A 16,816-nucleotide genomic window follows, 5' to 3' on the forward strand; every position below is an offset into this window, starting at 1 on the left:
TGAACTGTTAGCCCCATTTTGTTATTATCCCCGTTTGCTGGAGTTAAGTGTTCCAGTAAAACTTTCATCAAGAATAACTTTAAAGTGTCTCAAATTCTTCATTTCCTGGGTTCTAATAAATTCTTCTTAGGTATATTTATTCAAGAGCGCTTCCATTTGGGTAGAATTCTTATTTAACTTATGTCATTTGTTTTCCACTGTGGGGCCTTTTTCTGTCCTCAAGTATGTAGAAGCCCAGATGGGAGGCAGTGGGGTGCTGTCGGTGCAGGCACCAAGTCTCCGCAGTTGTCCCATCTGCTTTGTCTGAAAGACCTTCTTCTACCTCCACACTATGTGTCTGCTGAGATTTAGGGAGCAGCAAGTATGTGAGGGTGACCTGAAGTAGGGTTACTGTTCTTTACTGTCTTGCAAAAGGATCCAGTCAGAGTTTGCGTGAGGCACTCCGGTCTGAGCTCCCTTTGGGTCCAACACGACTTATCCATACTCATTTCTCTTGGTGAAAGCACTTCTAGCTCCTACTCTGAAGGGGAACAGCTGGTAAAGCCACAGTGGGTTTGTTCCTGTGGCTTGCCTCTTTACTCTTCCCACCTTTGCGAGCTAAGTCTTTTAGATTCAGTGGGGATGTATCTTGCTCTCATGACAAGCTTGGCTTTCACCATTCCATGCTGGCAGTTGTCTTCCACAGCTGGCATTCCATTTCTGCCTCTGAGCCCTGGTTGCCTTTCTCTGCTTCTTGTCACCAAGAGTCCTTCAAGAAGCATTCTAATGCTTTCAAGACCAGCAGTGTTTTTATCTCTGAAAGGATAAATAATCAGGAAACCTGCTTTGGTTTTGTTATGTGTTCAAAAGGAATCCAGGAAGAAATAAATCTTTGAGTTAGAAGTGGCCATTTAAGAATTTTACCCTGAGGGTAGTGAGGCCCCTTCAGCAGCTGTTGTGTTCCTGCTGAGGATCCTTCTCATTCAGAGAATCCACTGTTGGTTGCAGTGGAACTGGTCATGATCTCATTGCCTTCTCAAACCAGAGACCCAACCCACATGGGTTCCTGCCGTGGTCTCCTCTCGATCCCCACCCCTACTCCATTCCCTGTCCTGTTTTTACAGGTTAGACCAGGTGCTACAGGGATGCCATTCCCAGGAAGGCACCTCTTCTACATTGCTTATTTTAAGGGAGATATCAGGAGGTAAATTCTAGGAGGTATTCTGGACCAGGATACCAACACTAATACACCTGTGCTCCTGCACCAAGTGTCACACCTTTCATTGAGCAGAGCTAATGAGCCTAGTTTCTAAAATTGTGTCTCGGTAGGCAGACTTGTTTGACAGCAACTTGGTTGATTTGGGGAACCTCAGGTTCTAGCCGATCCTCCAGTCCAGGAGTAGAGGGAAGTAGTCGGTCCCTTTAACATGGAGACCTGGCTAATCAGGTGGACAGTTGTCATAGGGCTGAAGGGCTTGGTTGTAGTCATTGGTGTTCTCATGAGGTTTTAGAGCCATACTCGTAAGACAGATGTCTTGGCTAGACTCTTCCCCCAGTAGTGAACACTTGTGCTTCCTGCAGTCTGTCGCCTGGAAAAGGTCTCATGGCAACTTGTTGCCAGAGTTTTAATTTAAGAGTTTAAGTTCAGACTAAGGGCTGGAAGATCTGGAGCCTAGCACATTATGGCCTGGTACCTGGGTTTTTGATAAAGCTGCCAATTGGTCATTCTAGAAAATGAGTTGATCTCTTCAAATGTGACTCCTCTGCCAATATGTGTCCCCTTGCCATTTCAGAGCCACAAGTATTAGCCAGAGTGAGGAAATAGTTTGATTTCAATGCACCTACCATCCTCCTTAAATTCAACATATCAAAGCTAAGTCAGTAATTCACCCCCACTCATATCTTTTGACTCCTTGGCATGCCCATTCCTTTCAGTGGAATCACCATTCTTTAAGTGTCCAGCATGAAACTTTGGGGCCATCTTTGCCTCTTCCTTCTCATAGAAATTCACGACTAGAAAGGACCCTGGAGGCCATTTTTTCTAATTTAATAGCAGGTGATTCCTTCTGTAGTAGCCCTGTCAGGGAATTTTCCTTTATCCTCAGTATTCATTCTGGCTCTAGATTCTCTTCTTCCTTCAAAATCTCCTTTGAAATTATCATGACCATTTAGTTTTGTGTGCTGCCCCGTAGGCTCCCCACATCCCTTGAAATCAATTCTACAGGATTTTTCCACCCTCCTCTTCTATCCCTGTCTACTTCATCCTGCATAAAACAACTCAGCTTTTACAGCCATCTGAAATCTGGCCCTGCCCATGACTCTAAGCTAGCCTCACATCACCTCTGGAATTTTGTTCATGTTGTGCCCAGAATGACACACTTTAGGACTGTGGTGTATTCTCTAATATTTACACATGTATATTTTTTGTTTCCAGCTGGATTGTAAGATTGTGAGAACAGGGTCTGTTTTCATACTCTTTATTTTCTCTGTCTCTTGCCATCCCCACTCCACCACTGATTGCTGTATTATTACTCTATAAACATTTGTCAATCATATTTGGAGACTCTTAACTCTCTCTCTTTCCTTTCTCTCCACAACTTTTTATATTGAAAAAAATTTCAAACTTTCAGAAAAGTTGCTGGAATAGTATAATGAATAGCCATACACCCTTCATTTAGATTCACTAACATTTTACCACATTTACTTAATAAATATATAAACATACGCACACAGATCTTGGAGCCATTTGAGATTTAGTTGCCCTCATTACATTCCACCCCTAAATACTTCTGTGAGTATTCAGTGGGATATTGCTCCATACAACCATGCTGCAAGATTGCCCTTAGGAAATTTAAAATTAACACAAAAGTATTATCTAATATATGCTCCATATGCAAAACTTTCCAGTTGTCCCAGTCATGTCCTTTATAAAGTCATATTTTTAATCAGCCATTGCATATTACATTTAGTTGTCATATCTCTTTTGTTTCTTTTCCTTTAACTGGGACAGTTCTCACAGCTTCTGTTGTCTTCTGTGATACAGATTTGTGAAGAATCTAGGCCAGTTGATTTGCAGAATACCCCTTAGTTTTGACTTTACTGATTGTTTCCTTTTGATATGATTCATGTTAAACATTTTTTCCAGGATTTTGGTGGGGCTCTTTCTCTCTCAGGGCATGTGATGTCAGTTTGTCCCATCACTGGGGCTAAGTTTGATCACTTGGTAAGGTGGTGTCCACCAGATTTCTTCTTTGTAAGGATACTTTCCCCTTTGTAATTAATAAGTAATCTTGAGAAGTCCTTTATGTCTTGAGTCCAAAGCTTGTTCCACTGGAGCTTTAACCTGAAGGAATGAGGTCCAGTGTGGACAGGGTGTTGGTCTAGTTGTCGTAAAAGCGGGAAGGAAAAGGTGGGGAAAGAGTCAGAAACATCTCACCCATACTTGCCTTTGTTTACAGCTGACCCTTTCTGGGAAAAGGGTTGTACGTGGTGCTGGTGGAGTGGTGCGATAGAAGGTGTGAGAACTTGCATATGTGTCTAAGGGAGGGAAAGGCCTGAAATAGTATATACTGGAACAAGCAGTGGAAGTGATGAAGCCATGAAGAAGGGGCAGACTGCAGCAGGCATGGGCAGTGTTTGGGCCACTGGGTTCCGTAGCCCTAGCCTCATGCTGTGGAATGAGTTGTGCAGCGAGGAGGACTTTTCTCCCCTGGCCTGTACTGAGTGTGCTGAAGTCATTTTCCTTGATACCCTAAGGTTAAGCCTAAGAAAGGCTCTTCTTGTCCCGAACTCAGTATAACTTTATTTCCCTTTCTTGTTTCACCAACAGCTGTAAAATACATATTAATATTAAGAGAAACTCTACCAACTGATTTTACTGCCTTGGTTCTCAAACAATAAAGATCCACCTTCCAACTCAAACATAATTAGGCTTGGCCCATGTTCAGGCTTTGGCAGTGTTATTGTTTGCAGTTACATGCTATGTTCTTGGTTCCCTTCCTTTGGAATTTTATTCTCTGACTGTTTCTGATAAGCCAGTCTGACTGGTTGGACTTTGTATGTAAATGCTGAAAAGGAACATTTTGTGTGCTTGCATATTCCTTTCAGAGAAGCAATCAGAAAAGAGTACACTGGAGTCCTAGTCTGCAGCTGGCAGACTGAGTAGAAAAGATTCTTGGCCTTGGCTTTCCCTACGCTAGCCAGTTCATCAACAGTGCCCCTTCCCCCCAGCACAGATCAGTGGGGAGACGGCGATAGGCACGCAGTTTCCATCTGCAGCATCCAGCCAGCCACAGTGGGTGTTTTGTGCTAGTCTCAACCTATCGATTACCAGTATTGTGGCTGGACCAGCCCTTATGGTTCTTATTATGATTGCAAGACACCTTTCAGCAATAACCGTCAGGAAACTTTTAAAAAATGAAGGTATATTACTTACAAGACCTGGAATTACATTAGCACATCTAGGGCCACACAAGAGGTCACAGGGAGAGAGAGAGAAAGAGAGAAAGGGCCTAGGGTTCTGCTTTTACTGGGATCGAGGGTGGGGACCTAGGGTTTTGTGGGGTCACTTTTTATTGGCGAGTTTAAAACATGAGTGGGAATTTAAGCAGGAAGAGAAAAAGATAGCCCAAATGGTCAGTTATTGAAATCAACCAAGATCTCTGAAACAAAGGAGCCTCAGTCAGGGGAGGCAGCCTGACTCTTTATCTAGTCATGTGACTGGCAATGCGTTTATTTGAGATAGCCATCTTTGAAGTGGATGCCTCTTTGAAAGGATGCCTCAGTAATCAAAGCTGAGGTCAGTAACTTACATTCCAAAAAAGAAAAATATAATAAAACTGTCAGGGCTGGCACTACAGTGGGATAAGTTCTCTTCTCCCTGCACCATGAGTTTTGTACCCTTAAGGACTTGAGGAGAAAGGTGACAGAGAATGCTTCAGCCTGCCTCCAGAGAGCTCTCAACAGGAGAGGGGGGTGCCTGTATACACAGCACAAGACCTAGACCCAGAGGGAAAGCCTGATTTGTAGTGTGGCAGGCCCAAGATTCACTCCCCTGACCTGTTTCACATTCATCTGATAAATAGGTAAAGAAATGCAGACTTGAGGGGAAGTTCTCCCTTGCGTGACTTTGCAGGTAAAGCGGGTGTTTGAAGTAGGCAGGTGCATGACTTGTCTGACAGGTTTAGGGTTGTTAGTGGCTTAGGACTCGTGAGAATTCCTTCAGCTTTTCCACACTGCTATCAGTGGTTCCTAATTAGTTTTGATAATATGTGCGTGTCTGGAGCAGGCCATAAAAATGGCTGTTTTAATCAGCTGTTTACATGCAAGGTCAGGCTGCAGCCTCCAGCATTGGCACCTGGGATGTCAATAATTGACAAATCAGAAAAGGTGGGAGGAGAGACAGCGCTCCTCATGGCACTGTTTGTTATCTCTGCCCAAGGTAGAAGTAGGACTCAGGCAGGTAGAGGGGCTCAGTTAACCAAAAGGATAGTGTTAATTTTGATATGTAGACACTTTTTTATTATCATCATTACATGAAATTATTATTTCGCCTTCCCTTGAGAGATACAGACCTGGGTGCTTAAGGTTCAGTGTTTGTGTTTGGTTTCCCGTTGTTAAAATGTACAGCCATAGAATCATTCTGTGTGGTTTTAAGAATCTGTGTAGGCAGAACTGGACACCCGATAAAACCTCAAGAAATTTCTCCTGAATTGGTCAGTTAGGAAGACAGGTTTTTCTATAGAGAGCACGGGAACTAATAGAATGATGATGATGAACTTGCTGAGAACTTCTATCTTAGAGTTAGGCCAGACCAGAAATAGCACTAGGTTTGCATCATTTATGTGTGTGAGTACCTGATGAGAAATCTGGCCTAGTGAATATATATAGCTGAGACAGCTTGAGGAGTTGGGGCCAAATTAAAAAGGCTTATTTCCCTACTTTGAGGAGTTTACAATTCAGTATAGATGAGGACACAGGATCTAAAAAGGCATCTAATTCAGCCAGACAAAACTGGTTACATGCAGTCCCACGATGACTTGCTAATTGGAATCATGTTTATTGGTCTGTCAGCCAGTGAGTCCAAATGGGGCTATTTGGCAAAGGGTCTGCTCCCTTGGGGCCAGCCTGTGGCCCTGTTTGTAAGATGGCATTGCTTCTCAAGGCAAGAGCTACCCATTACAGATCACAATTTTTGACTTTTGCTGTTTCTATCCTGTCCTGGTTTTCTGGGCCCTGAAACAGTAGCTGGTATGTTGATACTGAGGCGTACGATATCATAGACTCCTTCAAGTGTACCAGGTGCTGCAGACTTTGGCCTTGTTAAAACTAAGTACTTTCCGTGGTGTACTTTCCACGACTGTGATCCTCCCTTTATACAGTTCTCTTTATTTGTGGTGAATAAAATGTCCAAGATTCTTCTGAGTAGCTTACAGCAAGCTCTGGGTTACTTTCCAGGTACTCTTTCCCTGTGATGTGAGTACTGGGTTACACTCACCCTGCGTGAGGAGAAAATGACAAATTATTTGAGAAAACAAGTTTCTGATTGAATTTCTTAAGCAAAGAGGAAGGGCTAAATAGAAGAAAGGAAGAGGAAGAAGAAGTGGGGAACAGGTAGATGAATAAGTCATCCTGCCTTGAAATTGAACCGCGAGGTCAGGAGGGTCAGCTAGTGTGTATTCTACTTCTGGGGAAGAATAAGGGGTCTACTGGTAAGGAAGACCCCGTTGCCAGGATGGCATTTCCCCCACCTTAAGCAAAGCATGTTCTCTTCTAATGCGATCGATAAGTTGCTGTTACACACTCTGTGCCAGCCTTTTCTTGGTACTACCAAATACATCTAGGTGGATTTGGCCTTCGAGGTCTAAAGCTAAACTTGCTAAGAGAGCTTAAGTTCATCCCTGCTCTCTGGTAACCTAAACAGGTTGTTCCTCAGTTCCCCATCCGCTGCTCGAGCTCTGGAGGGCTGCAGAGCATGGCTAGGTCCCAGATTACGTGGATGGGCCAGGGAAGGGTCAGTCTTAAAATCTGGCTTTCACAGAATCCTGGATCAAGTATACCCATTTGTGGACCTGGTTTCCTGTAATCACCTTCCCTTTCTCTTCTCATCTCCTTTTGAACTACAGACTCTGGCCTGGTTGTCCCAAGTGTTTCCTATGAGCTGCATAAAAAGCTGTTGTCTGTGGCTGAGAAGCATGGGTTGACTTTGGAGCGGAGACTGGAGATGACAGGAGTATGTGCCAGTCAGATGGCACTGACCCTGCTTGGAGGACCCAACAGGTAAATGCCTATAGACTGGTGGGGGCTGAGTGTGGGGTGATGCTACTCTGCCAAGTCATCACCACAGGGCCTCACAGAGAGTTCATCAGATAGTTCCTGCTTGTCTAGTGTGCGTATCTCTATGAAGTCACTTTCCTGGATGCTACGAGGTTTTCATTTGCCCCTCTTACTCATCTCCTGGCAGACCTCATTCTTCTTCCAGCAAGCCATCCTTGGACCCTTTCTATCCTGGTAACAGGAAAGACTTTGAGATTCCTGCTTACTACAGGAGGCCTGCCTTTGAAGAAGCTTTTCAGAGCCCCAGGCTGTGCTACTCGTCATTCACTCAGAGGGGCTGGAATACAAATCAGCCTGAGTTCCGTACTTGAAAACTTGTAGAGCCACCCTGACAACTGGGTGGGAGAGCTAGAGTTTGGCACCTTTTCACTTGCCCCTTGGGCTCATCTGTCAGGAGCAATACTTAATTTTAGTTGTGGACATTTACTGATGCCATGTACCAGACCTTGTGCTAGCACTAAAGATACAAAGAAGAATAAAATACTGCTCTTGCCCTCCAGTAGCCTAGTGAGGTCTCCAGAAAGTACAGTGCTGGGGTAGAGGAAACAGAATGTTCTCCAGGAAGCCACATTGCTGCTCCAGGCTGGAGAAGCCAGTCAACCTTCCTAGAACAGTGGCACCCAAGCTGAGTCCTGCAGAACAAGGGAGAATTAACTGTGGCAAGCAGAAAGGAGGAAAAGTAGTCTTAGGTCTCAAGAGTAGCATGTGCCAAGGGCACAGAGAATTGAGAGACCGTGGAAGTTGTGGGGATCATAAGTCATTCTGTGTGGCTGGGAAGTAGGGCCTTAGTACAGCTGAGCAGTAGGGAGCCGCTGAAGGGATTTCATTAGGGCAGTGACATGATTAGTCCTGTGTTTTAAAGATATGACTTTGGCTGAATAGATTGAATGGAAGCAAGACTGAGGGCAGAGAGACCAGTTAGAAAACTGAGCCAGGGGCTAGATGATGGTGGTTCCAACCAAGGAAGTAGGGATCAGAGAAGTAGATAGATGAGGGATTTTTTTTTTTAAAGTAAAATCAACAGGGCAGGGTAACTGAATGGGTGTGAGAGGTGGTAGAAAGTGGAGTGTCGGTGATCACTGACTTCAGGCCTTCTAGCCTGGACACCTGGTGGGTAGTGAGAACATTCACTGGCATAGGGAATATGGGAAGAGGAGCAGGTTTGGGGGAGATGGTGGATTTTGTTTTGGATGTGTTGAGTTTGGGAGCCCTGTGAAATATCCTGATAGACCATTAGCAGTCTGGATCTGAAGTTTAGGAAAAGGTCTGAGCAGAAGATAGAGACCTAGAAGTCATCAGCTCGTAGATGGTGTAAGAATAGATGAAATCCTCTTAGGAGAGGGTGTAAAGGGAAGAAAGGGCCGAGGGTGAAATTCCGGGGAATGTCAGCATTAAAGGCATAGTTAGAGATGAAGAGCCTTTCAGAATGGCTGAGAAAGAAAGCCAGAGAGGTAAGAAAACTAAGAGGGGTAGTGTTTAAGAACCAAAGGAATAGTGTTTGAAGAATACAGGAATGGTCCCCAGTCGTACTGCTGAGAGATCAGGCAAAATTAGAGTTGACGAGTGTCTGCTGGATTTGTCAGTGTAGAGGAGGATGTTGGCAACCTTGTGGGAGAGTGCTGTCTAAAGTGATCCAAGCTGGCTGTGAGATTCCCTCCCCTGTACCTCCACCGCCCTCGCCCTACAGAGTTTGGGGGTGTTCATTCCTCCTTGTCCCTTCTTTAAGCGTACTTGCTAATCAGGCTGGATCCCTGGCCTTTCCTGTGCCAGGGAAGAGCCAATAGAGACCCCCAAAGGAAGGAATAGTGCAGGCTGCCCTCTGAAGGAGCATCGGGCCTTCGGGTCTGGTGGCTGCTGCGCTTCCTCCCAGAGCAGCCATTGGGGCAGCTCCGGGAATAAGGTCTTCCCGGGAGTATTTGAGGCCATAAAAGTGGCTTCCCAGAAACAACAGTTTGGGGGCAGGGACTGAATGTCCTCACCAAGTCACAGTCCTCTTTAGCCAGCTTCTTGGGGGCTGGCTGTCCTCACACCTGTCTTTTCTCTCAGTGTCTGAACTCTCAGAAGGGCCGTCTTCTGTCCTTTGCAGCAGCTGCGGTTTTCCTTTGAGAAAGATTGCCACAGTTAGTAGTCAGTTTCATGTATGTCAAGTACCAAGCAGTTTTTTGCTGTGCGTTTGCAGCAGCATTTAATTTGATCCTCATAACTTCACCTCAAAGGTAAATAGTAGCCCGGTGTTTTAAGATGAGCAAGCTAAGGCTCAGAGAGCTGAAAAGCTTGCACCATGTCACGCTGCTGGTGTGTGGTGGAGCCAGGTCTCCTATCCATATAGGTCTGTCTCCAGTGCCTGTATTTTGCCCCCTGCTCTTGGGTATGTGGGTGCCATGGTCTGCTTTGAGTCCTCTGACAGGAGGTGCCTCTGTGAGGGGGAGAATCCATTGAGGGAACAGACACGGGTGAGTCAGATGCCAGAACTCTGCAGTATCTGTCAGAAGGGAAAAGTACTCGTCATATTTCTTTATGATGCAGATATATTGGGGGAAATGAATAGTTTACTGTATTTGTAGACAACATTGCTAAATTCCCCAAAATTTACTTTGAGGGTGGGGATTTCCTCTTTGGCTCAACGGCATCTGTCATTTTCCTTCCTTTGGGAGACCAGTAAGTGACTGTCCCTGCTCTGCCCCTAAGCAGAGACCTAAGCCTGTTTCTTGCTCTCATCTGCCCGTACCTTCCTGTCCTGGGGGCAGACTGTACTGCCTGTGAGTTGGGCACAGCTCCAGGGCTAATCCTCTAAACCTCCATACTTGTGGCTTCTCTGAGCTCAGAGGGATCTCAACTTCAAATGGCAGGAAACTGGAAATGACTACTTCATCATAAAGTGGGTGTCTAAGGCAGCTGCCAGCTTAGGAGACTGGGAAGCCCCTAGCCTGCTGCTTCCCCCATGACCAGTACAGTAATGATGCCACCATCGATTGAGCACTTTCTGTGTGTCGGGCCCTGTTCTAAGTGTGGTATGTCCATTAATCCACACAGCATCCTATGAAATAGGTACTATTAGAAGCTACAGCATTGCCCTTATTAGCTTACTGGCAGCTCCGTGAAGAGAACTTAGACTGGCAACCGACTGAGGATGATTTAGAACTGTCCTGTTTGGTACTTGCTGTGAGTTTCTTAGGAGTTGAGCCAGACTAATCCTAGAAGAGGTGAGCCTTTAGCTGGATCTCAAAGAAAAGGTGGGTCAGAGTTTGAAAAGTGAAGGGCTCTCTGGGCAGGGGACATAGTTTGAGCAGAAATAAGAAAGAGTCTTCCAAGTGCAGGAGAGAATGATGAGACCAGCCTTGCTGCAGTGGAGCAGGTATGATGGGGAAGGAGAGCAGAGAAGGCTGCAGAGAAGGAAAAGCCTCTTTGCCAAGCAGAGTTTGGACCTAATGGGTGACACAGTGAGAACAGTAAGTGTTGTTGGTCAGAAAGCAGTGTTGTGGCACCAGTGTTATATGGAACAAGATCTGGGTGAATTACCTAGTGAGAGGACCCAGCAGATGAAGTGACACTGGGGTGTGAGACGATGGGAATGCCACCCTGTAGATTAGACTGCAGTGGATTTTGGCCCCCTCTGGAAGCTGGGACTATCAAGAACTCTGGGAGTAACAGGTACCAAGAGGCACCCATCTGGTATAAGGTAAAAGGGATTGGCAAGTCTGTAGCTGATAATGCTTCTTTACCTTCTGTTGCAGGTTGAATCCCAAAAATGTTCACCAGAGGCCTACGGTGGCCCTGCTATGTGGGCCCCATGTGAAGGGGGCTCAAGGTATCAGCTGTGGAAGGCACCTAGCCAACCATGATGTCCAGGTCATCCTCTTCCTGCCAAACTTTGTGAAGATGCTGGAGTCCATCACCAACGAGCTGTCTCTCTTCAGCAAGACCCAAGGCCAACAAGTATCTAGCCTCAAAGGTGAGCACTTGTGCAGGGCTAAGCTGAGGCCGCCTTCATCCTTGGTAGTTTGATGGTTCAGTGGCGCCGCCCAGTGGCAGGTACCATGAATTAAAAAGTGCTCTGCCTGTAAGGAGCATTGGCACATAAGGGAAACACGTTTGGTGTTGTCTTGCCTACTTCCCATTCCTTCACCCTCTCCCCTCTCCCACTACTCAGATGGAGGGCTGGGGACCCATTTATTCATTTCACAGATATTTACAGAACAGGCACTCTTCCTGACACTGGGATATAGCAATAGATTTTTTTTTTTAATCCAGTCTTCCATGGAGATTACGTTCTGGTTAGCACAGACGAAGTGACAAATAAGTAACATTTCTGTTAGGTCAGATAATAGTAAGTGTTATGGAGACAAATAAAAAGCAGGAAGGGAGATACAGAATGTTGGAGGGTTGGCAGGGAGTAGCAGACTTAGACATTTCAGGGTGAGGTTGTAAAGGGCCTGTGGGTCACTGGATGGGTTTGAACAGTTACTCTGGGTGAGATGGAGAGTCACTGGAGGAGTGAGCAGAAGAAAGATAGACTCTAACTCAGGTTCCAAATGATCGTTCTGGCTCCTGTTTGAGAGTAGACTATGAGCTTATAAAGAGAAGTGTTCAGAGGCTATTGTGACAAATTGGGGAGATGATGGTGGCTAAGGCAGAGTGGTAGTGGTGGGGGTAGTGAAAGGTGGTTAGTTTCTGAATCAGTTTTAAAGATAGAGTCTACCGATTGGATGTAGGGGATGAGAGAAAGAGAAGGATTAAGAATGACTCCAAGGTTTTGGCCTAAATAACTGGAAGGATGGAGGTGCCATCACTGAGCGGGGAAGCCTTGAGGGAGGAAGAGCAGAAGCTCAGTTACAGATGCCTGTTGGATATGCAGGTGGCAGTGTTGGTTGATACAGATGAGTCTGGAGTTCAGTGAAGGAATCCAGTCTGGAGTTACAAGTGTGTGGGTGGTATTTAAAGCCGTAATCGGCCTGGATAAGATATCTCCTAGAAAGAGAGAGTAGGGCCGGCCCGGTGGCGCAGCAGTTAAGTGCGCACGTTCTGCTTCTTGGCGGCATGGAGTTCACCAGTTCAGATCCCGGGTGGGACGTGGCACCGCTTGGCAAGCCATGCTGTGGTAGGCGTCCCACGTATAAAGTAGAGGAAGATGGGCACGGATGTGAGCTCAGGGGCCAGTCTTCCTCGGAAAAGAGAGGAGGATTGGCAGCAGTTAGCTCAGGGCTAATCTTCCTCAAAACAAAACAAAAACAATGAAAGAGAAAGTAGATGGAGAAGTTGTTAGACTGAGTTCTTTGTTTAGAAGTCAGGGAGTTGAGAGACCAGCTAAGGAGACAGGGAAGGAGTGGTCAGTGAAGGAGAAGGAAAACTAGGAGAGTCTTGTACTTGAAAGACAAGTAAAAAGAGGAAGATGTGATCAGCCTTGTAAGCAAGCCAGTCTAGGTTAAGTTCAAATGAAGACTGATAATTGACCACTGGATTTAGCAGTGTGGAAGCTGCTGATGATCTTGCCAAGAACAGTTTCAAGTGGAGTGATGGGGCAAAGTCTGGTTGGAGTGAGTTTAAGTGAAAATGGGGGAGAAGAAGTAGAGAGAGCAAATATGGCCTAAAGAAAGGGCCTTGCCAGAGGTCAGATGGCAAGTTGGGGCTAGAGCTGGGGCCAGAGCCTCAGTCTCCTCTCAAGCTAGGGTCCTGTAGGCACACAGAAGATAAGACGCCACTCTCACTCTTGAGAGCCTCGTGGCCTGCAGGGACCCCCACATGGTGGCCTGTTAACTAAGGAAGCCATGAGTCTGTAACTGAGAAATATTACTTTAGGCTGAGAGCTGGGAAGGGGGCCTGGTATGGGTTCCTCCTGTTGAAATCCAACATGATGCCCTATTCCAGGCAGTTCTTCCTCTGGCTGCCCAAAAGGCTGCTTATCCCATCTGCTCTAGGAGGCAAGTCTGAGGATGCCAGCCCTTAAGTTTGGTCTGATTTCTGTTCTTCTCAGTTCTCTTAGGCTGGTCAAGATTTATGCACTTGTTGAAACATCTATTCTTAAACTGACCCAGAGGCCTGGTTAGAGCAGAGAAGCATTTTTAAATGCCTGGGAAAAGTGATAGGTTCCCTCCCCATTCCTAAGGTTGGGCTGTAAGGAGGATCCATTCCCATGAGATGGTAGAGGGGCCAGCGAGGCCAGGCTGGCTCAAGCAGAGTGAGTAGGCCAGCCCAGAGTAGAGTGAGTGAGCATGTTCTTGCTTGCTCACACTTCTTGGGCCAGTCAGCAAATGGCAACCCATTTCTGCTGGGCCCTGGGCAGGGCCTCCCTCTGAGGGCTGACTTGGCAGTGGACCCTGCCTTCTCAGAGCTCATAATGTACCCAGGAAGTTAACTGGATATGTAGAGGATGTGAGGGCCTTGTGCCCTGAGAAGCTCTGCACACTCAGCAGGACAATGCTTCAGCCTGGGAGCTCCATGAGGACAGTGGTCCCTTGGGCTGACATGCCCTTGGTCTCTAGCACCCAGCCCAGCCAGGCTTTGGAAATCCCGGGGCTTGAGTCCTGGCCCAGCCTTCAGAAGGCTGGCATGTGGAGAAGCATTGGGTTCGTGTCTGAACAAGACACACTTGGGGCTACCTGGGCTCTAGTTCTAGCCTGGGCTGCTCTCTGCTCATAGGGATTTTCAGATGGCACTCTTTCCACCTGCAGATCTGCCCACTAGCCCTGTGGACCTGGTGATCAACTGCATGGATTGCCCCGAGAATGCCTTCCTGCGGGATCAGCCCTGGTACAAGGCAGCCGTGGCCTGGGCCAACCAGAACCGGGCACCAGTGCTCAGCATAGACCCTCCTGTGCATGAAGTCGAACAGGGCATCGATGCCAAGTGGTCACTGGCTCTGGGCCTGCCTCTGCCGCTGGGAGAGCATGCAGGCCGCATCTATTTGTGCGACATTGGCATTCCCCAGCAGGTATTCCAGGAGGTGGGCATCAACTACCACTCGCCCTTTGGCTGCAAGTTTGTCATCCCACTGCACTCTGCCTAGAGGGGCTCTGGGCAGGCTGGACACTGCAGTCCCCTGCTGCTCCTGACACTGAACTTGACAACAAACGCCTTAAGGATGTGAAGCTTCATGGACTTTGATGTTAAATTTTTTCTTTTGGATTTGTTTCTTCTGTGAGAGGACAGATCATATTTAAAACTGACCTGTCACCTGCCCTTAGCCAGGGAAGGCTTTCTCACTGGGTGTGCAGGTAGGTGGCAGGCTGAGTGTGCAGTGGCTCCAGGCATCTCTTATGCTCGGCCCCCTCTGTGGCCAGGTGGGGCTTTGTTTACAGATATAGGCAGCTCTCAGACTGTTTGAGGTTTACAGCAGCTGGGCCTGGGCAAGCACCTTGTGGGGTGGGGCAGATCCTGTCTAGGGCCCTGTACTTGCTCTTTTCAGAGCTTGTGTCTTTGTCTCCCCTGCTCCCCCAGCTGGCAGCCCTTCCTCTGAGCACGTAGAACCGGCTGCACCGCAGCTGTCCACTAGAGGGGAGACTTGCCCGCTCCATTCATTTTGAGGACTGTGAGGCGGCCTTCCCTGAGCCCCACAGGTTGACTGGGGGGCTTTTGACCTTTTCTCCTGAGCTAATGCAAGTTTTATGCTGGGATTTTTTTCAAGGGTCCTTCCTCCTTTCCATTCCATCGCTCTGAGAGGCAGGGAAGGGGGTGCCATGAGGATGGTTTTACTGTATTGGGATTTTATACTCTTCTTTCTGTTGTCTTCAGCACAGGTGTAAGGTTACATTACTGTAGAACCACAGTGCCCATCTTGCCAGCAGTGCCCCCCCACACCGTACCCTCTCTAGTTGGGGGCTGAGCCTTTGCCTAGTCTGGGGCCAGACCCCTCCGGGTACAGCTTTAATGTTCAGTATTGGGGAGGCCCCTGGGGGAGCCTGGTGCTGAGCCAGAAGAGGCTCCCTGGTGCTTCTGTCCTAGGCCATCACTCCCTCCACCTTCTTGCCTGCACGTACATATCCCTACTCTCTTCTGCCCCCTCTGCCTTGCCCCTGAAACGGTCCTCTGCAGCTGTCATCCCAGAGCAGGGTGCATGTCCCTCCCCTGTTTGGGCTCCACCCCAGCTCTGACAGTGTCTGGGCTTTGAACCCTTTGTGGCTGTCCACTCCCTATCTCAAAGATGCCAAAATGAGGCTAGTTGTAGATGAGCTAGCTGGTTGGGGCTCAGCCATAGGAACACACTGCTGCTCGGATCCTAAGGCAACTAAGCCCCCAGACCTTCAGAGGCCTAGGCCCTGGAGGCTGGTGGAACAGGAGCCATGCCCTGGAGTCCCTAGCAGGGGCCTTTGCAAAAGGCTTGTGCTTTGAAGCCTTTTTCAGGACTTCAGGCTTCTGCTCTGTGCCCACCTACTGTGGTTAAGGGGGTGAGTGGGAGGGCTCACCAAGGATTGTGGACACAGGGTAGGCCCTAGTCCCGTGAGTTTCAGGCTAGTTAACACTTTTCTTATAGGAGCATAGCCAGGAGCAGATGAGGCAGGGCAGAGAGGGCTGGTCCCTCCTTTCCTCTCATCCTCCCTCAAATGTTAAATTGTCTCCAGCAGTGGGAGGAGGCCAGAGACTGTGACCCTGTGTTGTGTATCCTCCCTGAGCCTCTGCTCACTCTCAGGGCCAAGCAGCTCTCAAGATGGGGCCCCCACTTTAGAGGCAGGGCCATAATCTGAGGAGCAGTGCTGGATTACAGGCATTTGAGTAAGCAACCATTAAAAAGGTTCTGGCTTCCTGTTAATGCAGTTGGGTCCCCTGATTGGGTACAATGGAAAATGAGCTAGAAGAACCCTGGCTCAGAAGACTCTGCTTGCCCCAGTAAGTCACAGTGGCCCTGAGGGTAAAGGCCTTGTTGAGAGGCCACTGGGAGTTTGTGCCCAAGCCTCTCACTCCTCTCCCCAGGTGGCACTGGAGCCTCTCCTTGCTCTTGGCCTGGGCCTTCCCCAGTGGTATCAAAGATAAGCATGATTCCTCTCTCTCCAACTCTTTTTCAGAGGCATCCTGCGCACAGTGCCCCGTCCCCAAGGGGCCCCAATCAGGTGGTCAAGCCTATCACTCATGCAGCTCTTGGGGAACCAAAAACCAGCACTAAAATAAAGCTGAATGATGGAGTCCTTTGCTCTGTGGTGAATTGTTCTGCAGGCTGCAGTGAGGTACTGCCACCCCAGCCCTAGGAGCCCACTTTGATTGTCTCATGCTTGACAGCCTTCAGTAAACCATGGTGGTTGTGCATGTACAGCCTGAAGTCCCAGCCAGTGACAGGGCTGGAAAGATAGGTAAAACTAGCTGTTGCTTGGCTAACTACAGTGGGTCATTTCCCTTAAATTCCTTGGAGTAGAGAGGTACAGAGGCCAGCTGGGGAGCAGGTGCAGGTCAAGGCTCAGGTACTTTCTAGGACTGTCCAGCAGGCCTGCTGCCTCAGGGCGGCCCTGTCTCAGGGCTATAAACTGCTCTTCTCCTGGGCCCAGAAGGACACCCCAGCTTCTGGTCTTCACTGGCT

At 47.8% G+C, this 16,816-nt stretch overlaps 1 protein-coding gene across 4 annotated transcripts in view; it reads left to right on the plus strand.

Moving 5' to 3' along the window:
* LOC124233065 (enhancer of mRNA-decapping protein 3) overlaps positions 1-16,428 on the plus strand; it is a 59,954-nt gene extending 43,526 nt beyond the window's left edge. For all 4 annotated transcript variants that reach the window (XM_046650130.1, XM_046650128.1, XM_046650129.1 and 1 more), the window contains 3 exons: positions 7,104-7,257; positions 11,049-11,266; positions 13,983-16,428. In XM_046650130.1, the coding sequence (XP_046506086.1) occupies positions 7,104-7,257; positions 11,049-11,266; positions 13,983-14,317 (707 nt within the window). In that variant the 3' untranslated portion in view covers positions 14,318-16,428. The remainder of the gene's footprint in view (positions 1-7,103; positions 7,258-11,048; positions 11,267-13,982) is intronic.
* The last annotated feature ends 388 nt before the right edge of the window (positions 16,429-16,816 follow it).

The sequence above is a fragment of the Equus quagga genome, unplaced genomic scaffold, assembly GCF_021613505.1.
Source record: "Equus quagga isolate Etosha38 unplaced genomic scaffold, UCLA_HA_Equagga_1.0 153_RagTag, whole genome shotgun sequence".
NCBI classification, from domain to species: Eukaryota; Metazoa; Chordata; class Mammalia; order Perissodactyla; family Equidae; genus Equus; species Equus quagga.